The 26,028-nt window shown below is 41.1% G+C and overlaps 1 protein-coding gene across 2 annotated transcripts in view; it reads left to right on the forward strand.

Annotated features, from left to right (window-relative positions):
* Positions 1–596: 596 nt before the first annotated feature.
* Positions 597–26,028, forward strand: part of PCSK5 (proprotein convertase subtilisin/kexin type 5) — a 245,073-nt gene continuing 219,641 nt past the window's right edge. The window contains exons 1-2 of one of the 2 annotated variants that reach the window (XM_069881190.1): positions 597–1,327; positions 24,590–24,694. In XM_069881190.1, the coding sequence (XP_069737291.1) occupies positions 1,127–1,327; positions 24,590–24,694 (306 nt within the window). In that variant the 5' untranslated portion in view covers positions 597–1,126. The remainder of the gene's footprint in view (positions 1,328–24,589; positions 24,695–26,028) is intronic. The other variant, XM_069881191.1, reaches the window with a different exon arrangement.

The raw sequence follows: 26,028 nt of genomic DNA on the forward strand, positions 1-26,028 counted from the left end.
TTAGACACACATTTTCTAACTTCCAGGTAAAACAGAGAAGATCTGTAGGTTGTCCAAAACCATCGTGGTGGCTCTAAGCTTTAGTTCAGTGAGTGACTACTTAAGCCTGGGTGGACTTGCGCTTTCTTCCAGCCCCGCCAGGCACTGCCAGCTGCTGTCAGCGCGACCAGCCGCATCTCCTCCAGGCCCGCACACGCTCCGCTGCCAAGCAAGGCGGCAAGACCTGCGGCCACATCGCACGGGTCGGGGAGAGCCAGGGAGGCCGCGCTCCTCGCCGGGCCCACCGCTCCTCTCCTGAGGCGGCGGCCACCCGCTTTCGCGGTGCCCGCACACGGACTCGGGCAGAGAGTTCGACGTCCAAAGAGGGCGGCCCCGCCCCCCCAGGCAGCCGGGGGCTGCCGGCGCCCCGCGGGGTCCCGGCGCGCGGCCGGGGGGCGGCGGCCTCGCACCTCGCCGGGTCTCGCGCGGCCCCGCGGGCACGTGGGCGGCTCCCAGCGCGGCGGGGCGGGGGGAGGGGGGCGGCGCGGCTCCTTCCATTTCCCCGGGCGGGCGGGAGCGAGGGCGGGCGGAGGAGGAGGAGGAGAGAGGGAAGAGGGAGGTGGCCGAGCTGGAGTGAACTGAGGCGCTCAGCTGCCAACACTCACACACCGCCTGCCGCCGCTGCCGCGCCGCTCCTGGACTTCAGGCGAGAGAGGGAAGGCGAGCGGGAGCCGGACGCGGGAGAGGAGGCAGAAGATTGCGGCGGGGGAAAGGAAGTCAGAGAGGAGGGAAGCGCGGAGAGAGGGAGAAGGAGCCCTCCTTCCCGCGGAGAGACGACTTCCCATGTAGCCGGGGACAGCGGGGGAAGCTGGCACTCGGGAACTGCGAGGGAAGCTTTCCAAGCGAGTTACTTAATCCCCGAAGAGCGGCGGGAGGAGGGGACGGCAGCGGTCGCCGATCATAACCACTATTCCCGACCCCTCATCGTTTAACCCCCGGGCGGTTCAATGCACTGCTCCAAGCGCTTCCTAGGGTCCTCCTCGGGGTAACTTGGGAGGACGCGCCGCCGGTGCCGCCCGGAGGTGAGGAGCGGAGCCTCGGAAAAAGGAAGGAGAAGTTTTCGCGAGGGTCGTGCGCGCAGGAGGAGATGATGGGCTGGAAGCGCCGCTGCTGCTGGGGAGGCGGAGGCGGCGGGGACCTTCTCTGCCGGCTCACCCTGGTGCTGGGGTTCCTGCTGCCCGCCTGCAGGACGCGCCTCTACACCAACCACTGGGCTGTGCGGATAGCCGGGGGGCTCCCGGAGGCCAACAGGATAGCTAGCAAGTACGGATACATCAATATAGGACAGGTAACCTCCCTTACAACTTCTCCCGAGCGGGCGGGCGGGGTCCCCGCCGCCCCGCGATGCCGGGGCAGGGGGCGAGGGGCGGGAGGCTCCGCGGCCCCGCCGCACGACCCCCCCGCGGGACGGCGGAGTTAAACCGGGGGGACCCGCCGGAGGGGTGGGAGCCGCGGCTGACCCCAGGTGCGGGGACGAGCACGGGGGGCGCCGCCGCTCCGACCCCCCTCCCGCTCCCGGCTCCCCCGCCGCCGAACTTTGCCGGGGACCCTCCCGCCCCCCTCGCCGGGCGTGGGTGGGAAACGCCGATGCGGGAGGGACTCTCCGTGCAGCGAGCGCCGGGCTCCGCGGCAGCCGGGACGTGGCAGCTGCGACCCGGCGGGCGGCCGCGGGGGGCGTCCCCACCTCCCTTCTGGCGGGGCGAGCGGAAAGAAAAGGTGACGGGGTTGGCCCCGGGACGGCTGCCGGGCGTGCGGCGGCCGCCGGGATCCCGCGGGGAGAGGGGAGCGCGCCCGAGGGGCTCGGGGCTGCCGGGGTGGAGGGGGTGTGGGGCGAGAGCCGTCCTGCCGCCCCGCGCCGCCTCCAGCCGGGGGTGATGCGGAACGAGGGGAGAGAAGAGCTCGGTTCTCGGGTGCCGGCGCGGTGGGGAGAGCTTCCCCGGCTGGGCGGCAGCTGGGGCTTTGCCGAGCCCGCAGATGTTTCGCTAGAAAACACCTGGGCTGGTAAGATCCAGAAATCATCCCGTGAGAAAATTCGTGGATCCAGCCAGGTCCAGGAACAGCAAGTGAGGAAACAGCTGGCTCTCGCTGGATCCCATCACACTGAAACATGCCCCGCTGCTAAAGCGAGGCACAGTTGCTGTTTAAAATGTCCTGAGATCACTTCTTCTGGCACAGTTTGTGCACAATGTCCTAGGCTTTCCTAACAATTAAAGTACGTATTCCTTATGTAGGGCTCAGCAAGATGAGTGACTTAAAAATAAACAATTCTGTTGCACACTTGGCTGTGAACATACAAGCACAGTCTTTCTGGAGAGCAGTTTATACTGCCTGAATTGAAAATTTAGAAATGAGCATTTAGACGTGCAGAAGGCTTCCATCTTTTACATGAGATTCACAAAAACACAGCTGCATTTTCACTGCAGGCTTTTTATATCAACTGGATCGAAGTGGGACCCAATTTTTATCTGTAGAGTGTCCGTCATTGACTCAAAAGTTTGAAGCAGCATCTCACACATTCCTAATGATTGTGAGCCTGAATAAGACAGCTGTGCAGTCTATTAAGAGAAATAATTTGCATAACAAAAGCTATGAAGTGACTCAAAACATGGTATGTAAAGATCCAGCTACTTCAAAAATCTGCTAACCAACTTCCCTCTTGGAGCACTTGGACATGTAAGCAATGTCATTTCTACTTGGAAGCAAAAAATTGTAGTAGGAAGCTTACATTGTCAAAATTGAATCCCCACCCTGAAACTGCCGCTTAGCCAAGTGCAGAACTATTTGGATTCATGTTTTTCTTCTTTTCTCCCCCACACATCTTTTGCTCAAAACTGTTTCTCTCTATTCCTGTTTGGGCCTTTATAGTCCTGTAATAAGCAACAGTTAATCTGTTGGAGGGTGCACTTTTGTCTTTTGTCAGGGCAGCTGGCTAACCCGGAGCCTGCTCTTTTTATACGTTGCACATCCGAACCTCATGTTGAACTGAGTAAAGAATGTAGGAGGCCACTATTGCTTCTTATGTGTCAGTGAAAGTGCCATGTATACACCTATGAGATATTAATAATGGATACATTACTGATCAGGTATACAGATGGGAATGAGAGAAAATAGAGACTATAAATAATGAATAACTGGAAAATACATTACTGCGTATGCAGATGAGAGAGCATATGTGAAGGGAGTTACTACCGTTAACCTAGTTATGCAGGTACGGAGAGTACAAGTAGAAGAGGAATATAAGGACATTAAATGATGGTTCCTTGCGAAAGGAAACTTCAGTGATTATGTGAATTGGACTGATCATTGATTCCTGATCTTCTGGCTGTAATCAGCCTTTAAAAACAAGAAGCAGACGGTAGGCATGTGTGAAGAAGTTCCATAGAGCTTCCTGTATGTATTTTGGATTGGAGTAACTGAGTGCTGTGCCAAGTTACAGTTACATGCCCTAAGAAGTGTTGCGCATATGCATGAAGGCTTATGTAGAGTTTCTTTTCATGATTATCTTTTTACAATGACCAGTATTAAGTTTCTGATAATTTCTTGCACGATTATCTCCAAATGGTATTCCTGTGAGAGCGTGTTTGTTGTTAGTATGTTTGTGGTCAGTCCAGTGTCTGTTCTTTTATTCCCAGCTAATGCTAATTCATCAGACTGACCTGGTCACTAGGTAGAATTTAGAATCTGAGAATTCAGAGTTCATAAAATAATCCAGATGGCTGTGATCTGACCATATGTAGTTTTACATGTAAATATACAGTTCAAAGCCTATGTACAATAGTTCTATAATTGTATTTCCTAGGAATAAAAAAAAAATGTACGTAGTTTTCTGTGGAGCTAATCATTCACTTTATGTAAAGTTTATCACTTGATAAAGATGGGTAAAGGGAGTAAGCTATTAATTTTTAAAGCAAGAAAGTCAGTAATGGTCTGGATTGATTAGTTATATTTTCTCATAACCAGCTTTTTTTTGCATAGGATTGGAAAAGCAGGAAGATATTTGATACAGGAGGAAGTGCAAAAGGATATGAGAACGGGGCAGGAATCTACTGTTTGTTACTGCGAGACAATTGCAAGCAATTTAAAAGTCTGTATTCTATGTGAGAAGTTGAGAGACATTCTCTTAGTTGAATACACTGAAAACACTGAAAGACGTAACCAGTAAGCATAATTTTCTCTTAGAGGCAGGACTATGAATGCTTAATGTCTGTATATTGTAGCAGCTATAATCAGGCAATTAAACTTTGGTTTTGCAGATAATCTCTTCTAGGTAAGCTAAAATAATATTAAAGCTGAAAGTGTCATAAAAGCTAAGCTGTTCACTTCTGCTTGAAGAAGGTAATTGCAAATCTATAAAAATACACATCCAAAAATAATTTTAATACTTTTTAAAAAAATGGTGTAATTCATTAAGCATAGTATTTTTTGTTAAACTGAATTTGTGAGCTCTTCTTTTAGAAGAAAGTGCCTAAAGCTAAATAAAAATCCCACTATGGCTGGCCCAAAGAACCGAATCGGTACAAATGACCCAGAAAAAAGAATGGAAGTAAAATGTTCATGATTATTAAAACTGTGTATAAAAAACCAAAGTCAAGTACCTGGAGTTGCAAAGTTGCAAACCAGGCGTATTCTGGTAAGTTAATTGCATGGTTACAGCTGACGGTAATAGTGGAAAACAGGGGGATTCTGAAGACTCTGTTACTCTGTTACAATTTTGCATTGATGGAGACAGAAGGTGCTATGGGAGAGGGAGAGATTGAGGTAGGTTATGAGTAAAAGGGTTAAGAGTAGGCAGCATTCAAGCTCTGTTTGTAGGAAAATGGCATTGAAAGGCACGTGAAGTTGATGTGTGGACACGAGACAGTAGTCCGAGGAAGGCTGTGAATCGTAAATGCCAGACAACATCCCTTCTCCCAGTTTTCATTATCTGATGCAATCCTGGTAACAGGCAGAATTTAGTTTTCCCTTTCTTTGTTGCTTGTGTGATTTGGAGACTATCCAGTTGAGGCTTGAAATACCTCTTAATTCTGTTTTCATTGCCATGGTGATGACAGGAAAACTACAAAGCCTACCTGAATGAATGGATGAGTCAGTTAGAAATAGATGGCAGAAAAGGATGTTAAAAGAGGCCTTGAGATCACCTGCTGGTGAGCAATTGAGAATTCGAGCAACTCGCAGCTTCTGGTAAACTCCTGTTGCTACCAAACTTATTCTGTGGTCTCCATCACTTGCAAAAGCAAATTGAAACTTTAGCTTCTCTGCTTATTGAAAAGATGAGTTTTCCAGTAATTTTTAGGGGATGGAGAGCAGCAGAGAAGGAATCCTCTTTGTGTTTTTCTGGGCTACGTATTCTGGTTCTTGTTACCTACAAATTGCTTCAACGTATTGCTCATTTTCCCTTACCATTACTGATGTGGAGTTGACAATATACATAGAAGTTTGTTCTTCAAAGATAGCTGAATTCGTACAGTGAATCTGGTGAGACTGTCATTGTTTTCCTTCATCTATGGCTTGGAAAAGCATGGAGCAGCAACTTAGACCTGTCATTGTAACAACTGTTATTCAGTTTCTGTTGGAAAACTCTTTTCTCCACAGGGCTGAACAAAGGTTATGTATCACTAAAACAGAGAACCCCTTACTGACAGACACAAAGGGGCAGGATATCCTTTGGAAAGTCAGTGATTTTAGTCGCTGCAGTTAGTGCCACCAGTTTGGAGCTTCTGATTTGGACAGTAAGGCCCACTTGAGCTGACACTCAAATTAACAGGCCTTTATTTAAGTCTTATTACAGGTGTGTCCCATAACTTTAGGCTTGAATACTCAGTTACTGGTAATGTCATTTCTATGACATAACCACAACTGCATTAGAGATGGTGGAGTGAACACAGTGAAGCATCAGTATAAGCTACAAAAGAATCAGTGCAAAGTCTCCTGTGTTTCATTGGGCTTTAAAATAGAACAAACATGTAACAGCAGGGCTTAAATGCATAGATTTGAATTTTTTTTTTTTTTTTTCATTTTGCCATCTATTGGAGGCATTTCTTGCCTGCCCTTGAAGTGCAATTGGTGGTTTCTAGCAAGCAAATTCATGCCTCATGTGAAAACAGTGTCTCTGTTCTGTTTGCATGCATCTTCTAAGAAAGTGATCTGGACTAGCAAGCCCTCTGGCACTGTGATAAGGTAGTGTAATGCAAAGCAGCCAAAGAGTTATTCTAAGTTACATGCTGGAGGGAGTAATTTGGAGTGAACTGGGCCCCCAGCAGCTCCTTACTGACATGTTTTACCCTTCTGTCCTGCAGGGCCTGCACTAAAGAGACTTTTCTCTTAGAACAAAGTATCTGTCACTGGTTTTGGGGAAATTTTCTTTCACTGTTGGCAGCTGCTGAGTGTAAAACATATAGTCTGCGTGTCACTTTGAACAATTGGCATAAATATTATGACTGTGTTGATAGCATGGGGGCTCCTTACTATACAGTGAAAGAAGGAAGCTTTCTTCTCAACACAGCCATGAAAAGTTAAGGTATACTCATATGTCATCTTGATTCCCATGAAATTCCTTATTTCTCGTAAATGCAGTTTCTCACTGGATATATATTTGTGTTTTGGTGTTAAAATATTCTCAAGAGACTGGAGAAAGAAACACCATCTTATAAGGGGATGACTTGTGAAACATCTGAGAATCTGGGAATGCTTCTCAGGGCTCCAGCATTGAAGGCTTTTGTGCTTTTGAGCTATTGACTTAAGCTTTTTCTCCTCCCTTCATGTATTGTTCTGGTTTGAGCTTAAGCAGAACCAATCTTCTAACTTTTCAGCTAAGCCTCTTCAAAGTAACTTCATTTTCTGAAAGTCAGGAACATGTTTTTGAGACATGTCTGTCTTCAGAAGTGATAATGCTTAATATTTTTAGTTACCGCCAATGCCATGGGGCACTGTTATACAGAAAGGCCATTGCTTGAACTTATTCCTGTAGAAACCAAGGCCAACATTGAGCTGGTGGAATGCCATAAGTGAATAGGGAGAGAAAGGGTTGCACCTGCAGGGAGGAGCAGCCAGGACAGGTGACACAAAATCGACCAACAGAGTATTCCATTCCATATACACGTCATAGTCAATATAACACTTGATGGGTCATGAAGGTCAAGCTCTCTTCTTCAGTGGCCAATGTTCAGTGAGGACCTAGTCTTTCCTTCTGTCCCTGTTCCTGATCCACGCATTCCTGAATTCAGGTCCCATCTGTTACTGAATCCAGCCTTTCCCAATGCCTGCTGTGCAGCATCAGTGGTGATGTATTGTCATTGAGTAGGGGTCCAATTTTGTGTATTAGTGTATATGTATGTGTGTGTAATTGTTTTAACATTACTGTTTTCCTTTTTATTATTGTTTCATTAAAGCTGGTTTAGTTTTAGTTAAAACCCACAAGTCCCTCTCTCACATTTCCCTCTCTCACATTTCCCTCTCTCACATTTCCCTCTCTCACATTTCCCTTTCCCCTTCCCTGGGTGGTGGGTGAATTGAATCACAACTGCCTTTGTTAAGCTGCCAACCAAGCTGGAGGGGGCTAAAACATGACATTTATATGGATGAAGGAGGAGGAGCTTCAGTAACTGATTCTGGGTACGTGAGTTTTTTTTAAATTGAAGTGTGTGTGGGCTTCAAAACATGGAATGTTTTCTAGGGTTGTGCAGTTCTAGAAAGTGGTATCACCTCCGTTTCAGATTGCTGTCGTCAGGTGCCAGGGAATCATGGAAGTAGGGGACTTTCCTTGATACTCCAGGAAAGCATAAGAAAAAACATCTGATGTCAGAAAGGTGATGGAAGAATTGAAGAGGTAAAGGTATCATATCTGTGGCTCCAACAAGGGAGAGAACTGCTGCATTAATTAGTATAGGCGTAAATTTTAGATCCTTCTATTACTTTTTCTTCCTTAATTCTGGGTAGGGGCTGAAGATGGGTCAAATCTTTTCCATATCGTATCTTTCCTCTCCAAATTGTATTCTTCAAGTAATTTTTCTTTTCTGATCTCTTCTAGGGTCTAGTGGTCTACTCCGCACTCTTGGCAAGTGACAGATCACCCTTTCCCTCCTATTTTCTTCCTGCAAGGAATACACAGTGTTTGCCAAAAGGCACTTAAGTGTGTTAGGCTTGAAGTGTGGCCCAGAAGTCACCATTAAGTGTATAGATGTGAGGGTTTTCATAATGTAAATGCTGATGTGATTTGCAAAAAGGTGGAGTGCTTTTATTGGGTGTTTATAGATTTAAACGCAGCAAATCACGCAAGGAGTTAATTTCAAACCTGAGATTCCAGTGATGGCACAGAGAGGATGTTATGTAAGGAGATCAGTTGATCAGAAAGAATGGGAGAAATGTCTGTTTCCCATTTTCCAAATCTATTTCTGATGGGAAACAAAAGGAAATTTTGCAAACTGAGTAGCTGAAATTGAAAGGCTAGAAAAAAAGTATCCAGTTAAGAGAAAAGGGACCATATTTTGAGATGAAGAGCTTTAAGTAAGGTTGCCGTCTTCAGCAAAGGAAGGAATTCACTGCCATCTTAAATGGGTGACTCAAAAAAAGCAGGATATTAGGCCTCTGTTGAGCTACCTGAGAGGAATAATAATACAGTTAATAGAAGAAACATGTCCATTAAGAGCCGTGTGGTCACAGCACTGAAACTTAAGTGCACTTTTACTAAAATTTGATAGCTGGGATATCAATTAAGGCCTGAGTATTAAGGTTCGTAGAGTCATAGGAAAAGACTTCTAAGGTCATCAAGTCCAACCATCAGCCCAACACCATCGTGCCTAACAAACTATGTCCCAAAGCGCCATGTCTACGTGTTTTTTTGTACACCTCCAGGGATGATGACTCCACTACTTTCCTGGACAGCCTGTTACAATGCTTCACCACTCTTTCAGTAAATGATTTCTTTCTAATATCCAATCCTGTTGTCCTTATCGTTAGTTGCTTGGGAGAAGAGACCAACACAGACCTCACTACTGCCTCCTTTCAGTTAGTTGTGGAGGGTGATAAGGTCTCCCTTGAGCCTTCCTTTCTCCAGATTAAACAATCTACTGCTCCTCATAAGCTTTGTTGACCTTCTCTGAGCATGCTCAGCAACTCAGTTTCCTTGTACTAGAGAGGCAAGATGCAAATACCGGAACTACAGTATTAAAAGAATGGAAGCTAAGTGTACTGTAAACTGTGTGCACATGCTGAAGTAGTCAGGTTACACAGATACACCAAGGAAATTTGAATTTTATCTTATTTATGGCAGAAAAAAGTACATTTAGGGACTGGTTGAGAATAACCACCAGAATCAAATTCTGTGGTGATTCTTTGTTTAAAGCCTTCAGGCAAACACAGACTAGGTTATATAACAATTAGTTGCAATCTGAGCTTACAAATGATGTTTGTGGGAACTGCTCCTCTCAAACAAAATGCACAAAAAATTGGACCGGGCTAGATTAAATGGAAGAAGCAGAAGAAATCTATAAAGCATATTGAAGTAAGTCAGTGCTGTGTCATACCTGAGTTATGACAGTGGTCATGTCTGGTATGATGTGATCTCTGGCTGACAATAGTAGATAATTGTAGAAGTGAAGGGCAGGAGGGAAGTCTTTACAGGTCAGCTTATCCATCGTGATGCCCTTGAGAAGGATCAGCTATGCCCACATCTTTCCTGGCAGATATTTAACTAATTTTCAGCTGTCTTCAGTAAGAAAGCTCTCAGTTCCAGGATATGGTTGATTCTAGTGGTTCATTATCCTCTTTGCCCCTGTGAAGTTTCAACTCTGTCTGTCTTCCTGCCTTTCAGAAGCCTGCATTTCTTGTTCGTCTGTGAATATAAAGAGTAGCAACATCAGAATAGTTTTAGTGTTCCACTCTTTCTGCCACCCACTTCTATGTTTTTCCATCCAAGCCCAGTCCTTCCCCATGTTTCACATAGGTCAGGCTTTCACTGATCTGTCTTGCTGTTCAACACTGGTCTCTCTAATTGATTCTCATCTTCTTGAGCAAGGACCTGCTGGAATGTACCAGCTGAGCACAGCATAAGGATTCCTTCAGCTGTCTTCAGGAGAGCACTTCTTTTTAAGTAGCCCATTATGGTATTTTGTCTGTCCTGCAGCTGTATGGAATTGCTGAAATTGCTCAGCTTGTGATCTGGTATGGTTCACAGATTGATTCTGCCATTGTTCTCCAGCCTGCATTTGTCCAGTAGGTTATTATTGATTAGATGAAGTACTTTGCATATACCTTTGCTTAGTCTTGCCCTGTTTTTCCAGACCTCGTATTACAGTTTCTGTTTGGTTGTAATTCTGTTCTTGCTACTCAATAAGCTTGCAGATCCTCTCTGCTTCTTCACATATATTGTGTTTAATATAATCTTTTCTATGAATGTCACTAGTTGAAATATTGACCAAAACAGTTTCTAGAGGAATACTGGCAGGTACTTTTTTGCTGCTGTGCTGTAATAAATACTATCAATGTTACTGACGTAGTTTTGACTTGCTATTCCATAGATTAATTTTGTGTCCTGCTTCAGGAATTTGAAAGGGGCTGTTGCAAAAATGGTACTTGAAGATGGATACAGTTTTTAATTAATGAAGTATTGCCTGAAAATAAATATAAAAATTCCAGGTTATTGGATTGGACTGGATCGTAAGTCACTGATATTATAAACCTCAAGGTGTTCTTAAATGTTTTTTTAATCCCAGTTTTAAGCAAGTCTAAGTCTAACCAGTTTTAAAAGTGGTTTTGTTACTTGTCCTCAGTCTGGAAAGGTTCGGGGTTTTTTTTTGCACTATCTTCTAACTTACAGACTGACTTTAATCATGGCCAGTAAGTATCTATATCTATATCTATATCTATATCTATATCTATATCTATATCTATATCTATATCTATATCTATATCTATATCTATATCTATATCTATATCTATATCTATATCTATATCTATATCTATCTGTTCTTTTGTTTAAGTGAGTCTTCTGTTTCTCCAGCACATTTGCAGGGGAATCAGCCTTCATTTTTGCTTCTGTAGCTTCTGATTTCCTATTTGCAGGTAAGACTTCCCACTCCCATGGTCATCCCAATTGCTGTGTTTTCATTAATGTCTGTTGCCCTGACCAGAAAAGATGGCCAGCTTATGCACAACTTCCCCACTGCTTTTTACAATGTCGTAAATAATTCCCTAGGCTTTGTCAGGCCAGGTATTTCTAGTACTATATCTGCATGTTTTGCATCTGTGTTCTGTGATTGACCAGTATATCTTTCTCTTCCTTTCCCAATGTTAAATTGTAAAATCACAGAGAAGGGAGATACATATGTCAGTCTTAGATTTGAATAAACCATGTGGTTGCTAGTGAGGAACTATGGGTCTCTGTCACCTGCCAAACACAGGGAAAAATATGATCAAATGGAATCCTGCTTGCCAGAGATACATAGCTTAAGACAGTAAGTGATTATTTGGCAACATGCTGGACCAATTTGTTTGATATTTGCAGAATGAAAACCTCTTTGGAATGAAACATTGGCAAGTCCAGAAGAGTATCAGAGCTACACCATGAAATCCTGCCAGAATAGCTTGTGGAAATTCTTGTGGATTATATGATGGTGTATGTTGGAGTTGAGATTGTAAAAGGCATGTTAGCCAGACATGATTATGGATTTTACAGTTCTAAACAAATTAGGAAAGAAAAGAATTCTCAGCACAGACTCTTCCATTGAGAAGGAATCTGCTCCTAGAAAGACAACATACTTCTAAATGGGGGGTAGCCGTCAACAAAGGGTCGTTTTTGGTCAAGTTACATTTCTCCCCCACCCCCCCCTATTTTTTCCCTTTTTAGAGATGTTTATGTGCCAGCAGGGAACAGGCCTCCTTTATGTTGGTTTTCCAAGGTCAAACTGAAATTACAGAAATAGTACAAGTCACCATTAAAACCTTTATTACATTCTTTTGTTCATTTTTGTTCAAACTGGAATAAAACCACCAGATTTTGTACAAGAGTGCTTACTGGGCAGTGAAAGTGCTACTAGGTAGTGCTCTGTGGCTAAAATTCAAGCCTAGATTGGATAACGTTCTCCTTTTTAAAATATTTAGCTTAATCAATGATAGCATGTAGCCTGCCCTCTGGATAAATCTAGAGAACATTTATTGCCTTTTGTTGAGCTTTTCTTTGTAGAACATATTAACACAGTAACCTGATGTCTTAAAAACGAACAGGAAAGAAAATGTACACTGCGTCGGACCTCTAAGCCAGTAGTGTGCTATCTGTAAGGTAGAGAAGTAGTTACCGTAATATTTTTGTTCATGTAAACAGCCTTTATTCAGATAGACCCATGAGGATGCAAGGCCATTCTGGATCAGTTACAAGATCTGTCTGGCCTGTCTGCCTATGGCAGTGGTGTTAAGTTACTGTCTGTGGGAGGGAGTGAACAAAACAAGCATCCAGTGCTTTCCCCTAGCACTCCCTTCATCTGTTTTCAGCTTTGGAGACTGCCTGAACTGGATGTGGTTTCTGTATACGTAGAAACTCTTGGTTTTTTGGTTTGGTGGTTTGGTTTTTTTTTTTGTCCAGACATTTGTCCAGTCTTTCAAAAAAAGCAAACTTTCAGCATCCACAGTATGCTATGGCAAGGATTTAAAATGTTTGCTACTTCACTGCATTAAGAACCACTTTTCCTATGCTTGTTACTTACTAGCTTCACTTGATGGCTACTGAAGGAGGTGTTGAAAATCAGTCTCTGTCCATTCTTCTTATTCCATACATGATTTTTTAGATTTCTAATATTTTCATCTAAATTGTGTCATACCTAAACTGAAGAGTTTTAGCTTACTTAGCTATTCCCCATACAAAGAGTGTACTCTGTCCTTCTCCATTCTTCTTGTACCTGGAAGCTTCTCCAGCTCTACTATGTCTTCTTGAATAGAGGGTACTAGAACTGCATGTAGTACTTCCAGTGTGTCAAAACTCTGGATTATGCTTACAGTGCTATGTTCTCTGATTTATTCTCCATACTTGTATTGGAAATGTCTAGGATGTCCTTTGCTGTTGGGACTTGTACCAAGATGAATTTCTGTGGATTACCCTGCCATAACCCTGAGGTCATCACTCCTCAGTGGTACTGGGCAGCTCAGAACATTTTAGTGTGAGATTAGGTTTGTACATCAGTTTGTCTATGTTTGTCTATGTTTGATTTAATTGGCCATTTTATTGCCATCACTTAGTTTTGCAAGGTCAGCCACAGTCTCTACCTCTGTGGTTGTTAGCAATAGCTGACATCTACATCTCATGGCTCGCTCCCTTTTCCATGCAAATTTTTTTATGAAATAGCCTAGGTCCCAGAAGAGGTTCTAAGACAGATCCCAGCAGAACTCCAGCAGGGACCTCCACCTGTTGTGACAAGCTAATTGCTTTTTAATAAAAAAATAACTAATTATTCCTAAGCTTTATTTTCTGTCTTTTAACTGCTTGCTTCTGCAAAGACCTTAGGCCATAGCTTCTGAAATTCTTAAAACCTGTTGGTGAAGGACATTGTAAAAAGCCTATTGGAAATTCAACCAAACTGTCTGTCTACTCATCTTTGACTACATACTTGACTGCTTCAAAGAACACTAATCATTTTGTAAGGCAGAATTTTCCTGTGTTTAACTATTTTCAAATTGGTTGTTTTTATTGAAGTGTCCATTAATCCTCTTATTTCTTAGTTTCTAATCATTTGTCTACTAGTGACTTGCAAATCCAAAATTGACATCACATTTGTCACCCAGGTGTCCTGAAATATGAAAACTACTTTTTAATCAAGAGATTTCTTGCGGTTGTTCTTATTGCTTTCTGTTAATTTGAGTGGTTTTATTCAGCTGTTTCATCCATATTCCTTCCACACTTACCTGTAATCTCATTGATAGTGATAGGATGACTTGAGTACCAAATATTCATAGGAGTAACAGTTTCTGGAAAGGATCTTACAGTTTCCCAAGTTTAACAGTAAGAAAACTAAAAAAGTCTGTCTTTGACAGGATCTAAAGATACAAATAAAGAAAAAGTAAGTAAATAAGCAAACAAGATGAAAAAATAATCCTCCAAATGTGACAGCATTGTGTAGCTTTCAAGCACGGTAAGAAGGGAAACATCAACATCATCATAACTAATGTTTAGCGAGGATTTAAAAAAAAAATCACAACATACCAAGGGAGTCCAAGTTCTAGCATAGTCATGTAATATTCTACTTAAAGTAGCTCTTTGTAATCACAACAACAAAATGTGAGGTATTAATTCAGATATACACAGATCTCTCCTGTTGTACCAACTACCATCGTGCCAGAAGATTGATCAATGTTCATTTCAGCTTTCACTGGAACCAATGGGACCTTCCACTGTATTTAATGGGAGCTGCAATAATAACTTAATGAAGAAATTTATTTATTTTTTTTTAATCCAGACCTCAGCGAGACCTACATTTCAGATTAAGTTACCATCCTGATGTCTAGGTTCATATTCCAGATAAAAGTCAAGCAGAACTGATACCCAATTCATGATGAAATGCCTGAATTCACTGCAACCAGTGAAAAACAGGTCACAACTTTTATGCACTGTCCATCTCACACATTTGAAGAGTACTCCTTGGTGGCAGAATCTTAGAACCTGAAGGCTGAGTGAATGCTTAGCTGTGTATCTGAAAGCAGATTTTCTTTGATAAAGGAGTAATGCTTCTACGGTTTATTTGTTTAATATATTGGTGTTAAATATATAACAGCAAAACCCTGAAATGGGGAAAAGCTAATCACCTAAAGTAGTAGCAATGAATTGGATAAAATCATATATTCTTTGTAAATGCATTTGCATTTCCATTTTGCAACATTGTTTCCCTCACTTTTACTTGCAGAAATAAGGTGGTGACTCTTGGCCCCTTCACAAAAAGGGACATGAACTACCAGTTTACATTGCACTGCTTTCTGTATTGAAAAGAAATGATAGACAAGATTAATGAGAATTAAGGCAGTAATTGAGCTCCTTTTGAGAATTTCAGTGAAATGTGTAATGTTGCCCTGAAACTGCAAGCCCATGGTCACAGGTTGCTGAGCAGCTTTGCATTTTTTTTTTTGATAGAGACATGAACTTGTTAGTTGATGTGATGCCTTCTTAGGTGAAGCTAACAGTGACACTGGGTTTGCAATTATTAATGCTTGTCTTTGTACTCGAATGGTAACATTACACATGAAAGGTGTGGAAATAGCTTCCTTCACCATCACCCACCAACTCTTTCAGGCTAATATATCTACTGGAAGGCCAAACGTGCACATTGTACAAAAACCTTCCATGCCCAACTCCACAGTAATTAAGGACCCTGTGTTCATTAATTTTTATTTACTTCTAAAAACATTGCTTTAATAGTCACAAACTGTTTATTGGTCCTAGAGAGGAGGTGGATGAAACTCTTCCTTACTGACATTACAAGGAAGGTTTCAAGTACTGTAGTCAGTCTTCTTTCAATTAATTGTTTGAACAATCCACCACAGTGTCCAGGTATCTTCGCTTTCTCAGATTTTATTGATTCTTAACTTCACTGAGGGCATATTTTTATGCCCTTATCTCTGTGGAAGTGGTATCACATAGCAAATGGGTACCAATACACAGCACAGTTCAGATTCAAGGAGGGCTGCCAATTCTTGTCCTCCTGTAAAGATTGATGCATGTTGTGTTCTCAGAGCTACAACAGAGAAAGGTGGGGGCCAGACTAAAGTTCTGCTTCTGACATAACTTTTGTAAGGAATATGTATCTACTGTGGTCTCGTATGACCCGTGGCATATAAGACACAATTTTCTTCACTACTCATGCATGCAAGACTCAAACATCATTTTCATCTGATCTTTTTTAAGGCAGCTTTTTTTGTCTTTATTTACCTGATGTGTGTCTTCAAGATTTCCCTTTTTATGATTTACCTGGAGTATTATTCTTTTTTTACTGCACTAATTAAATGCGATCAAAGTGTATTTTTATTTTCAGGAAACTCAGCTATCCTTTTTCTCCTTTCGCAACTCAGTAAGGCAGAAGGATTTTCATTGCAACATCCACAGGTTTTTCTATGAATATATAATCCAAAAAGGATTCCACAATCCTCTTCGGAAGGATTGTTCGTCCTGTAAAGTAGGGTGGATTAAATTAATAAATCTTGGTGTGATTTGGCATGTAATAGAACAAAGCTATGATACAGTTCTAATTTATGTGTTTCTAATATCTGAACTTATTTTATAAGTTCGTATTACTTCCTGAGACCTATGATCTCTTCTATGATGTAATGCTTTCCCATTCCTACAAAGATAGTTGTATAAAACATGTATTTTGTTTCTGATAGAGCAAAATATTTTATTTTGCTATTTGGTTGTTAGTTTTTTTTCCCACATGTTATATAAGTTTACCAAGTGCTAGAATCTCAAAAAACAGAATTTCATTTGGGACTGTTTGTTTTAAAATACAGCTTTACAAAGTAACTTGTATTTCAATTTAATTCAATTTACCTGAAGTTTATAAAAATTACAAGCCAGTTATCAGTCTCAGAGAAAACTTGAATTGTTTTATATTGCTAAGTAGATTTTATAATATATTTAGAATAGAGCATGTCTCTATGTAGAGAAATAGAATTTTGGAATTCAAAAAATATTTTAGAAGAATTCACTGGGAATTTAGAAGTACATTTAAATTTAGATTTTAATTTTAATTAAATTTTAATTACAGTTTAAAATTGAGACTCTAAATAGGTTTAGATTATAATCTGGAACACAGTAGGAAGCCTTGAAAAGAAAACCTGTTAGAAAAAGTATTTTTAGAGAGGTTATCCAAAATTAAACCTACCAACTCATGTAAAAAGTTTCCACTTCAAATTGAAATATTATTTTTATGTTCTTTTTAATTTGTATTTTTACTTACTTTAGCAACCGTAGTATTTTCTTAGAATTTTAAAGCTTCTTAACAAATACATAAAAATTGAAATTCATATTAAAATTTACAAACCGTCTTTGGAAAAATCCGAGCCTTGATACTGAATTAGAATGATGTGAAGAATTATAATTTATGTCAGGGTATTGTTAATATTTTATCCAACTACCAAAGGCACATGAAAAGTTAAAAGAATAGACAGCTTATGTTTATTTGTCCAGTGAAAGAATTAATGTGCTACTTTAAACCAAAATGCGGCAGCATGTAAGCAACTGAACTGACATTATCTGAAAGAATATAATGCAGAGCTACTTTATTTTAATGGCTCTGTTATTCTTTTTTGACATGAACTGTTTAAAAAGCTGAACTGTACCTTCCTAGCTCAAGGTGAATGCCCAGACGAAATTTCTCCTTTCAAATAGCTGAAACACAAAGGAAAAATACAAAAACAGTCCAGAGTTGCTCATGTTAATTCAGTAAGGTAATACTGTTTCTCCTCATTTCAACAGAAGGGAGAGGGGATGTCAATGGTAAAGTGGCAGAGCATTTGCATGTTACTACCACGTGAACAGATACAACCCGATTTAGTTCTACGGGAATTTTAATGTTTCTGCTCTAATAATGTCTTAATCTCCTCTCCCTCTCCCACTCCCTATCCCCCTCCTCCTCCCCAACCCCATCCTGTCTCCAAGAAAAGGCTTCTTAACAAGTGGAATTTTAGGGTTTGGGCTGACTATAAATATTTCATAGACTGACTTTTATGAGAGACATAAGTTGTCCAAAATGGAAGTGGCCTAGTCTTTCACTGCACTGCAGTGTGCTGTATTTGGGCAAACTTTGCTGTAATTTCTTGTGAATGACATGCAGTAGGTGAAATTCCCAATTCTGATGACACCACACCCCTCCAATAATAAAGCTTTTGTTTAGAGGCTACATTTTGTGGGAGAAGGAGCCCCCATCTCAGTCTGTTGGCCAGATGGGGAAGCAGCTGTCCTCAGGATGAGATATCACAGAATCACTAGGTTGGAAAAGACCCCCAGGATCATCAACTCCAACCATTCCTGTCAACCACTAAACCATGGCCCTCAGCACCTCATCCACCCGTCTCTTAAATACCTCCAGGGATGGTGACTCAACTACTTCCCTGGTTAGTCTGTTCCTATGCCCAATGACCCTTTCTGTAAAAATTTTTTTTCTGATATCCAGCCTGACCCTCCCCTGGTGGAGCTTGAAGCCATTCACCCTTCTCCTGTCTCCTGTCACTTGGGAGAAGAGGCCAGTTCCCTCCTCTCCACAACCTCCTTTCAGGTAGTTATAGAGAGCAGTGAGGTCTCCCCTCAGCCTCCTCTTCTCCAGGCTAAACAACCCCAGCTCTCTCAGCCGTTCCTCATAAGGCCTGTTCTCCAGCCCCTTCACCAGCTTGGTTGCTCTTCTCTGGACTCACTCCAGAGCCTCAACATCCTCCTCATGGTGAGGGACCCAGAACCGAACACAGTATTCAAGGAGCAGTCTCACCAGTGCTGAGTACAGAGGGAGAATAACCTCCTGGACCTGCTGGTCACACCATTTCTGATACAAGCCAAGATGCCATTGGCCTTCTTGGCCACCTGGGCACACTGCTGGCTCATGTTCAGTCGCTGTCAACCAACACCCCCAGGTCCCTCTCCTCCAGGCAGCTTTCCAGCCAGGCTTCTTCTAGTCTGTAGCACTGCATAGGGTTCTTGTGCCCCAAGTGCAGGATCCAGCATTTGGCCTTGTTAAACCTCATGCCATTGGTCTCAGCCCAGTCGTCCAGCCTGTTCAGATCCCTTTGCAGAGCCTCCCTACCCTCCAGCAGATCAACACTTCCACCCAGCTCAGCGTCGTCTGCAAACTTGCTAAGGGTGCACTCAATCCCGTCATCTGGGTCATTGATAAAGACATTGAACGGGGCTGGACCCAGCACTGAGCCCTGGGGAACCCCACTTGTAACTGGTCTCCAGCTGGAGTTAACACCATTTAGCACCACTCTCTGGGCCCGGCCATCCAGCCTGTTTTCCAGCCTGTAGAACCCTCCTGATTTTAACTCTGCACAATCTTACTTCCTCCCTGTAGTCTACCTAAGACACCTGTCTCTTCTTCCAAAGCTCAGACATTCCTCTTTTTTTTTGATGTCCCTCCAGATCTCCCTGCTCAACCAAGCTGGTTATTACCCCGCCAGCTCTTTTTTCCAGCACGTGGCGACGGCTTGCTCCTGAGCTGCTAGGATTTCCTTTTTGAAGAGCGCCCAGGCCTCGTGGGCTCCTTTGCCCTTAAGGACTGTCTCCCATGGGACTTTATCAACCACCCTTCTGAACAGTCCAAAGCCTGCCCTCTGGAAGTTTAATGTGGCTGTTCTGCTAATCCCCCTTCTCACCTCATGTGGAACTGAAAATTCTATCATCTCGTGATCACTTTTTCCCAGATGTCCTTTAACTGTCACATCCCCCACAAGGCCTTCTCTGTTCACAAACAGCAGGTCCAGGAGGGCACCTTCCCTTGTCAGGTCACTCACCAGTTGTGTGAGAAAGTTGTCTTCAATGCACTCCAGGAACCTCCTAGACTGCTTCCTCTCTGCTGTGTTGTACTTCCAGCAGACATCTGGTAGATTGAAGTCTCCTATAAGTACAAGAGCTAGCAATTTTGAGACTTCTCCTCATGCGTGATGGAGGTCTGTCAGTGCTGACCCAGCAGTGGGGTTTTGGGCAAGAGAGTGGAAGGTTAGGAAAATGTGGTCACTATTGCAGTGTCTCATGGGAAAAAAAATCCAGCCCAACTCCTAAAAAACTCCAGTACACTGTTTTGCTGTTTGAGTACAAATCAGGTTCTGGTTCCAGTTCTTAGGTGGACATGCCCTTTCCAGATATGGGTGGATTAATTTGAGCAAGTCCATGAACAACTCATAGCTTTTGTATGGCTTTATTTCTTCTAAATGCTGTGATCAGAACTCTGCTTTTAGGATGTTTAGTACTTCCTGTGTCTGGAGGGACACAGGAAGAAGAGGGAGCAGCAGTTTTCTGTAGTATCAATGAACCTGTCCACCTGTGGAGAACTGGGAGGACAGAAAATGGGAATCAGAATTAGAGACTATGGGCTCAGCTCCTTCATGTTTGTTAGAGTGGCATGCGTTGAAGGCACATGAGCCATGTTGTAACTTGCATAAACATTAGGTTTTGTCAAAATACTTGTGATAGTAGATAGCCTTCACTGGCATTTAATGCAGGGAAGAAGGTTCCAGTAATACTAAAACATTCTGACTCTTCAGACTGAGACATTGTCATTATTGCTCTGAAATATGATTTCCAGTGTACTTTGTATAACGTGACAACATTTATGCATCTTAAAATATGGACTATAGTTGAATTGATTTTGTTGAAATGACAATAGTAAACCTGATAAACTTTATTAATCTCTCTGTTCATGGTATTTCCTTCTCTCAAGGACTCTCTTCTGTCACTTTGGAAATTTGTTGCAATTCTGAAAGAAGTGGAGGGTCAGATCTTCAACTCTGCATGAAATACATTGCTGTACCCATTTATAATGGTTTACATTCCAGGTCTGCACAAGGGTAGCAGATATGTGCTTATTTGTCTCTCCTATTACTTTATGGAGTTCAGAACCAGATTTGGAGCTTATCTGCCTGCCTTTCCCTATCCATTTAGGGCCAAAGTCAGTAAAGACTGGAGAAACAGGGACTCTTAGCCTGTTCCATCAGTTCACCGGCTCAACAGCATATAGTTTTCTGCTCAGCCCACTGGAAGATGAGTGCTTTGCAGGCAGATGTCTAGATGATTCTTCTCTTAAGAAAAGTTTATTCACTAGGCAAGAAACTGTGGGGAAGACATCTCTTGCATTCCTTCCCAATAGCTTGAACAACTTTCCTGTTCATGTTCGGCTACATGTAAGTGTCAGTTGTAGTTTCAGTGCTTAGTTGGATATGTCAGTTTGATGATCATGTTTATATATTTAATACATATTATCAGGCAGCTTTAGCATATGTATTTTCTGATAGAGTTTATGAGGACACTCACATGCAGATGTAGATGAACTCATTCATTCATTCATTCATTCATTATTTTAATATTGCCTTAGACTATAAAACTACATATGGAAGAAATATTTTCCAGGGACAAGCCTAGAAAGTTTGGCTCTTGTCTTATATTATCTTTAAAATTCACATCTTTTCTCAACTTCTAATAGAAATTAAAACTTAGTAAGTATAAAATTAATGTAAATATGCATTTTCTTTGGTTTTCTGGGATTCTACAGTGCTACTGTGGGTTTCTTACTTCCAGATATTATTTCGTCCTTGAATAAATGTAGTATAGTACTATTAAAATGTATATATATGTATTTAAAATGTGCAGAGATTAAGACTGCTTCTAAAGAGAGAAGTCTCCCCTGACCCCAACATCTGTTCTCCTTGCTTTTGGCCAGGCAATTCCTCAGGAATGTTTCTCTATTTCTTTTTAAAGAAATCAGGTCCTCCAGGTCAAAAAGGAGATTACAAAGATTTCCCAAGGATAAAATAGTTAAATTGCCATCAGTCTCTAAGGTAGTTAGCTCTGCAGTCTGGTGTTTCTGTCTTTGCATTGCTTTTCCTCTGAGAGTGCCTCTAAGTCCTGGTAGTTAAAAGCATAAAAAAGCCATTTAACAAGAACATCCATAATTATAAGTTTTATTGTGCTATATTTCTATGGTTTAACTGTTCTCCAAGTGGTCCAAGGATTTTGGAAGGTCTAAGTAAATTCCCATTGAGGGAAAAAGGAGCAATAAAATTTTTAATAACACTGGTGTTACCTTACTGTGAGAGTCACTGGCAGCTAGTGAATATGAATTAAATTCCATTTAAAAGATTTGGGATCCTTTTATTTCATTGGCAGTTATGAGTGAAAGCTGCATATCTCACCATTTTAATGAATTATTCTTATTAATAATTGTTATAATTTGAAAACCAATGGTGCATGGAGGATATAGCGTTACAATTGCCACCCTTAATTTTAAGGTCTTAATTTGTCTCCTGAGCCCGCAGTTTCAGAGAAAGTTCATCTGTCAAGAATTACAAAGCCTCAGGCTCTCCCCCTTTGGCTGGAAAGTAGAGCATGGAGATCGCTCCAGTATCTTGTATGGGTGGCTACTGCTGTTAAAATGCAAGACCTCTAGGACTGCAATTAGGTCATCTCCTGAGTTTACCGGTTTGGATGTCCTCAGATGGGTCAGCTGGTGTTCTTTATTAAGTAAATAAATACAAATCCTTAAATTAGTGCAAGACAAGACACAGAGAGCTGACTGATATTGAGATTTGTGTTGTCCTTTCTGCTAAAATATGACCTTTCTATTTATGAAGTTCTGGGCAGTGGTAAAAATACAGTTACTTGCTTGAGCTGTATCTTTTCAGTAATGTGTGTGCTTGTGTAGACACACATGCACACAGAGAATAGTAGGTTTATAATTCACTCTGAAGACAGCAAGGTCCATGAAAGGGCTACAGCCTTTGTACTCTGCTGTGGTGAATATGCACTTTACTGGTCTCTGAGGACTTTGGGAGCAAGAGTAGCATCATTTTCCAGTAGTTAGCACTTCAGCCCTGTTTGAGTCTAGGAAAAATCCAGAAAGTGATTGATCAGACCCCTCTGTCTCAGGGAACCATACCTTCACCTTGCACTGGTGCTAACCCTGACACTTAAGTTCAATGGACTATGTGAGAAATTAAAAAAGGGTGCAACAATAGTCTGATACCAAGAGACATTCCATGTGCTACAAGCTGTTAAACTCAGAGTATACTCTAGTTGATGTAGTCAAAAGTGATACAGTATCATGACTGTAATAATATTGTTTGTTTCCCTTTGAGCTGTAAAATCAAGCACGGAATCTGCTTTTTATACTGACATACCATGTGACAAAAAGGACTATGCTGATCGATGGATAAAGAACCAGAATGTACTTTGGCATCTGTTGTGGCAACAGATTTCAGCACACATTGGTCCATGTGCGGGGGTAGCCCAGGATCCTGCAGTTCTTTGAGGTGTCCACAAGAAAACTTTACCATATATGCTTAGGGAGAGCTTATTTGTGGGCATGCATGTGGAGTTGCAAGAATGGGCTCATGCATGCTACAGAGTTGCATCACTTCACCTGGAGTTGCCTTTCAGAGAGAAGGCAGCATGAAAATTACTATCACAGAGCTAATATACTTTAATTAGGCTTAGTCAAACCATTCCTAGTATCTTTGGGATTAGTATCTTTGACCTTGGTGCAGTTTTTCCCGTTAGGTGAATCCATTTAGATTGGTTTGGTTTTTTTTTCCCAGAAAGATTCTCTCAATCTCCTATGGTGTGTATATCTTTAAATTTTAAGATAAGATATTCAAGCTCCTTGAGAATAATATTTTTCTATCAATATTTCCTCTTAGTCTGCTTTGATATTTTTTCAAGATTTTCATTTCCTAAAGCTTTAAAAGCATATTCTTGAAGTTTTTCAGTGGCTTATTTCAATTTCTCTTTGAACCTTTACTGTTGAACTCTCAAGTTTCCTACATGTGCATTCTTACAGATGCAAATTCTGAATACTGGGGTTTTTATAGGCTAGAATTTTTGAAAGTTGCTCTATCTTCTTTAGTAATTCTTTTCAGATTTATTTGCAAAACCAAGCCTGTTTTTTGCGGTCACTGTGAGTTTCAACTTGAAATGACAGTAAGCTTTACTGACCCTCTTTTGCTCATCATTAAGGAATTTTAAACTGAATTATTAAGTATCTTACAAGATTTACAGTACAGTAGGCTGTCAAATTCCAAATGAGTTTGAGTGATATTTTACATGGAGACAAGGAGGCAGTATGTTTGCTTTTAGGTGCATAAAACTAAAATTTCTAGTTATAAATGTTTAGATATTAATGACTCTGGAAAGGAACATTTTTTATCAAATTGTGAAGGCTGTCTTAGTTTAGTATTTACATTGCTACTCTGTACTGATGGGATGAATAAGAAATATTTTTATTATACCATTATGAAATTTACAATTTTGCATGAATTTATTTTGTACTTTGAGCTAGTCATTATCCTATGAAATTGACATTTCCATCGTCCTTTCTTCTACTTCTTTCTTGCCCACATTTGTCAGAAAGAAAAGCCTGTTCCTGTTGTATAGTCTGATGTTGTGAATGTCCTTTTTATAATTGAATTATATAAATAACCAAGTCTAGTGCATTTTACCTTCTATTTCCTTAAGCAAACTAGATGGAATGCTTTTTAATAACCCTATAGCCATTTGAAGATTTTTATATTTGCTATTTGAAGAAAGTTTGGATATAGATTGATATAGAATTACTTAAAGTACTGCATATAAATTAAACATTAAAAAGGTAGATACAGCCAGACTAAGCAGCTCAATTATAATCTTTGGTTATGCAGTTACTGCCTCAAGGACACTCCATACATTTCATATCATATGTCCTTCTTTTGAAAGCTGATCAGTGGGTTCAAGTAACATTTCAGCATGCAGGAAATTGCATAATTTATAGACCTTTAGAAATTAAAAACAGAAAACTGGTTTTCATAAATTAAATCTCCCTCTTTTTTTTTTTCTTCTCTCCCCTTACAGATTGGAACACTAAAGGATTACTACCACTTCTACCATAGTAAAACAATTAAAAGGTCAGTTCTCTCAAGTAGAGGTACCCACAGCTTCATTTCAATGGAACCAAAGGTAAGAAAATCTACCTATGGGTCTGAAACAAAAGCTTTTGCATTTTTTATATGAAATATCATACCAGAGGACTTTCACCTGAATGGAGTATAGCATTACAAGAACTGACACACTATCTGTTTGCTCAGGTTCTGCTTCCCATTAAAACAAAGCGAAGACAATACCATACTATTAAGTATGTGCTATTCTTGGAACAGAACATGCAACATTATATATGAAGGACTACAGGAATTTTGTTGATGCAGTAATCGCTGTACTGTGTTTCTCTGTAAAACCACACGTGTAACACTCATGTCTGCAGATCTTCTGTGAATCAACCAGGTTTCAGAATGATGATGAGCAGTATGGGATGGTACAACATTCAGAGGAAAGGTTCTCTTGTTTCTTATCCTCTTTTTCTGGACTTGGTGAATGAAGGATTAAAATAAGAATGCTCTTTTCTGTGGTAGTTTTGACAGTTCCTGTTGGTGTCAGTTTTAAGATCTGTTTGAAAAATGGTATTATGTCTTCAGAGTATATACAATAATAGGTAATGATCAACAAAATTTAATTACTTATTTATATTTAAGTATGATATTGTCTTGTATCTATAGCCAAGACATTTTGTTTCAAATCTTTAATTCCAGTGTTTAGTAGCTTAATCACTGACTGTAGTATTAAATTTTCTATGGTTTTCTTTTAGAAAGGAAATTTGGAGGAAATAATATTAACATTTTTATGCTGTTCATGCAACCAACTCTCCTCAGCCAACCCCCAAGTACCTGATGTTTTTCAGTGTTGATAACAGAGTCAAGGTTTTTTTAAGTCCTTGGATGATGACTGTTTGGAAAGTTTTGTTGGGTTTTACTTGGCAAAGAATTTATGATAATTAAAAGTTACCAGTAAGTGACAGTTTAGATGCTGTAGACATACAGTGTACAAGTTGAGCATCATACAGGAATACTGCTGGAGTATGTAAAGCCACGTTTAAGGCTGAAGTTCCTCTTGAGGATGAGGCAAAGCTAGGGAAGTGCACACAAGACATGTTCACCCCTATGTTTACAGGCCTCAACTGCTTAACCTTTCAAGAGTACCAGCAGCTCTGCTGAGCAGCATATTTTTGGGATTAGTGTGAAAATGATCAGACCCCGACTCTCTGTTCCCACGGGTGCTGAGACCACCATTCAAACAAGCACTGCACTTAGAACAGGTGATACTGCAAAGGATGAGAAAGTGCCCACACCTGTGTCAGTCCACACTCTTGCATGTATTCACAAAGTTGGAGTGATTTACACACAAATGCACAAGTTCACGTGTACATGCCACCATAAACTTTATCCCTATCTTCCAGATAG

This window comes from Phaenicophaeus curvirostris, chromosome Z (assembly GCF_032191515.1).
Source record: "Phaenicophaeus curvirostris isolate KB17595 chromosome Z, BPBGC_Pcur_1.0, whole genome shotgun sequence".
Lineage (NCBI taxonomy): Eukaryota > Metazoa > Chordata > Aves > Cuculiformes > Cuculidae > Phaenicophaeus > Phaenicophaeus curvirostris.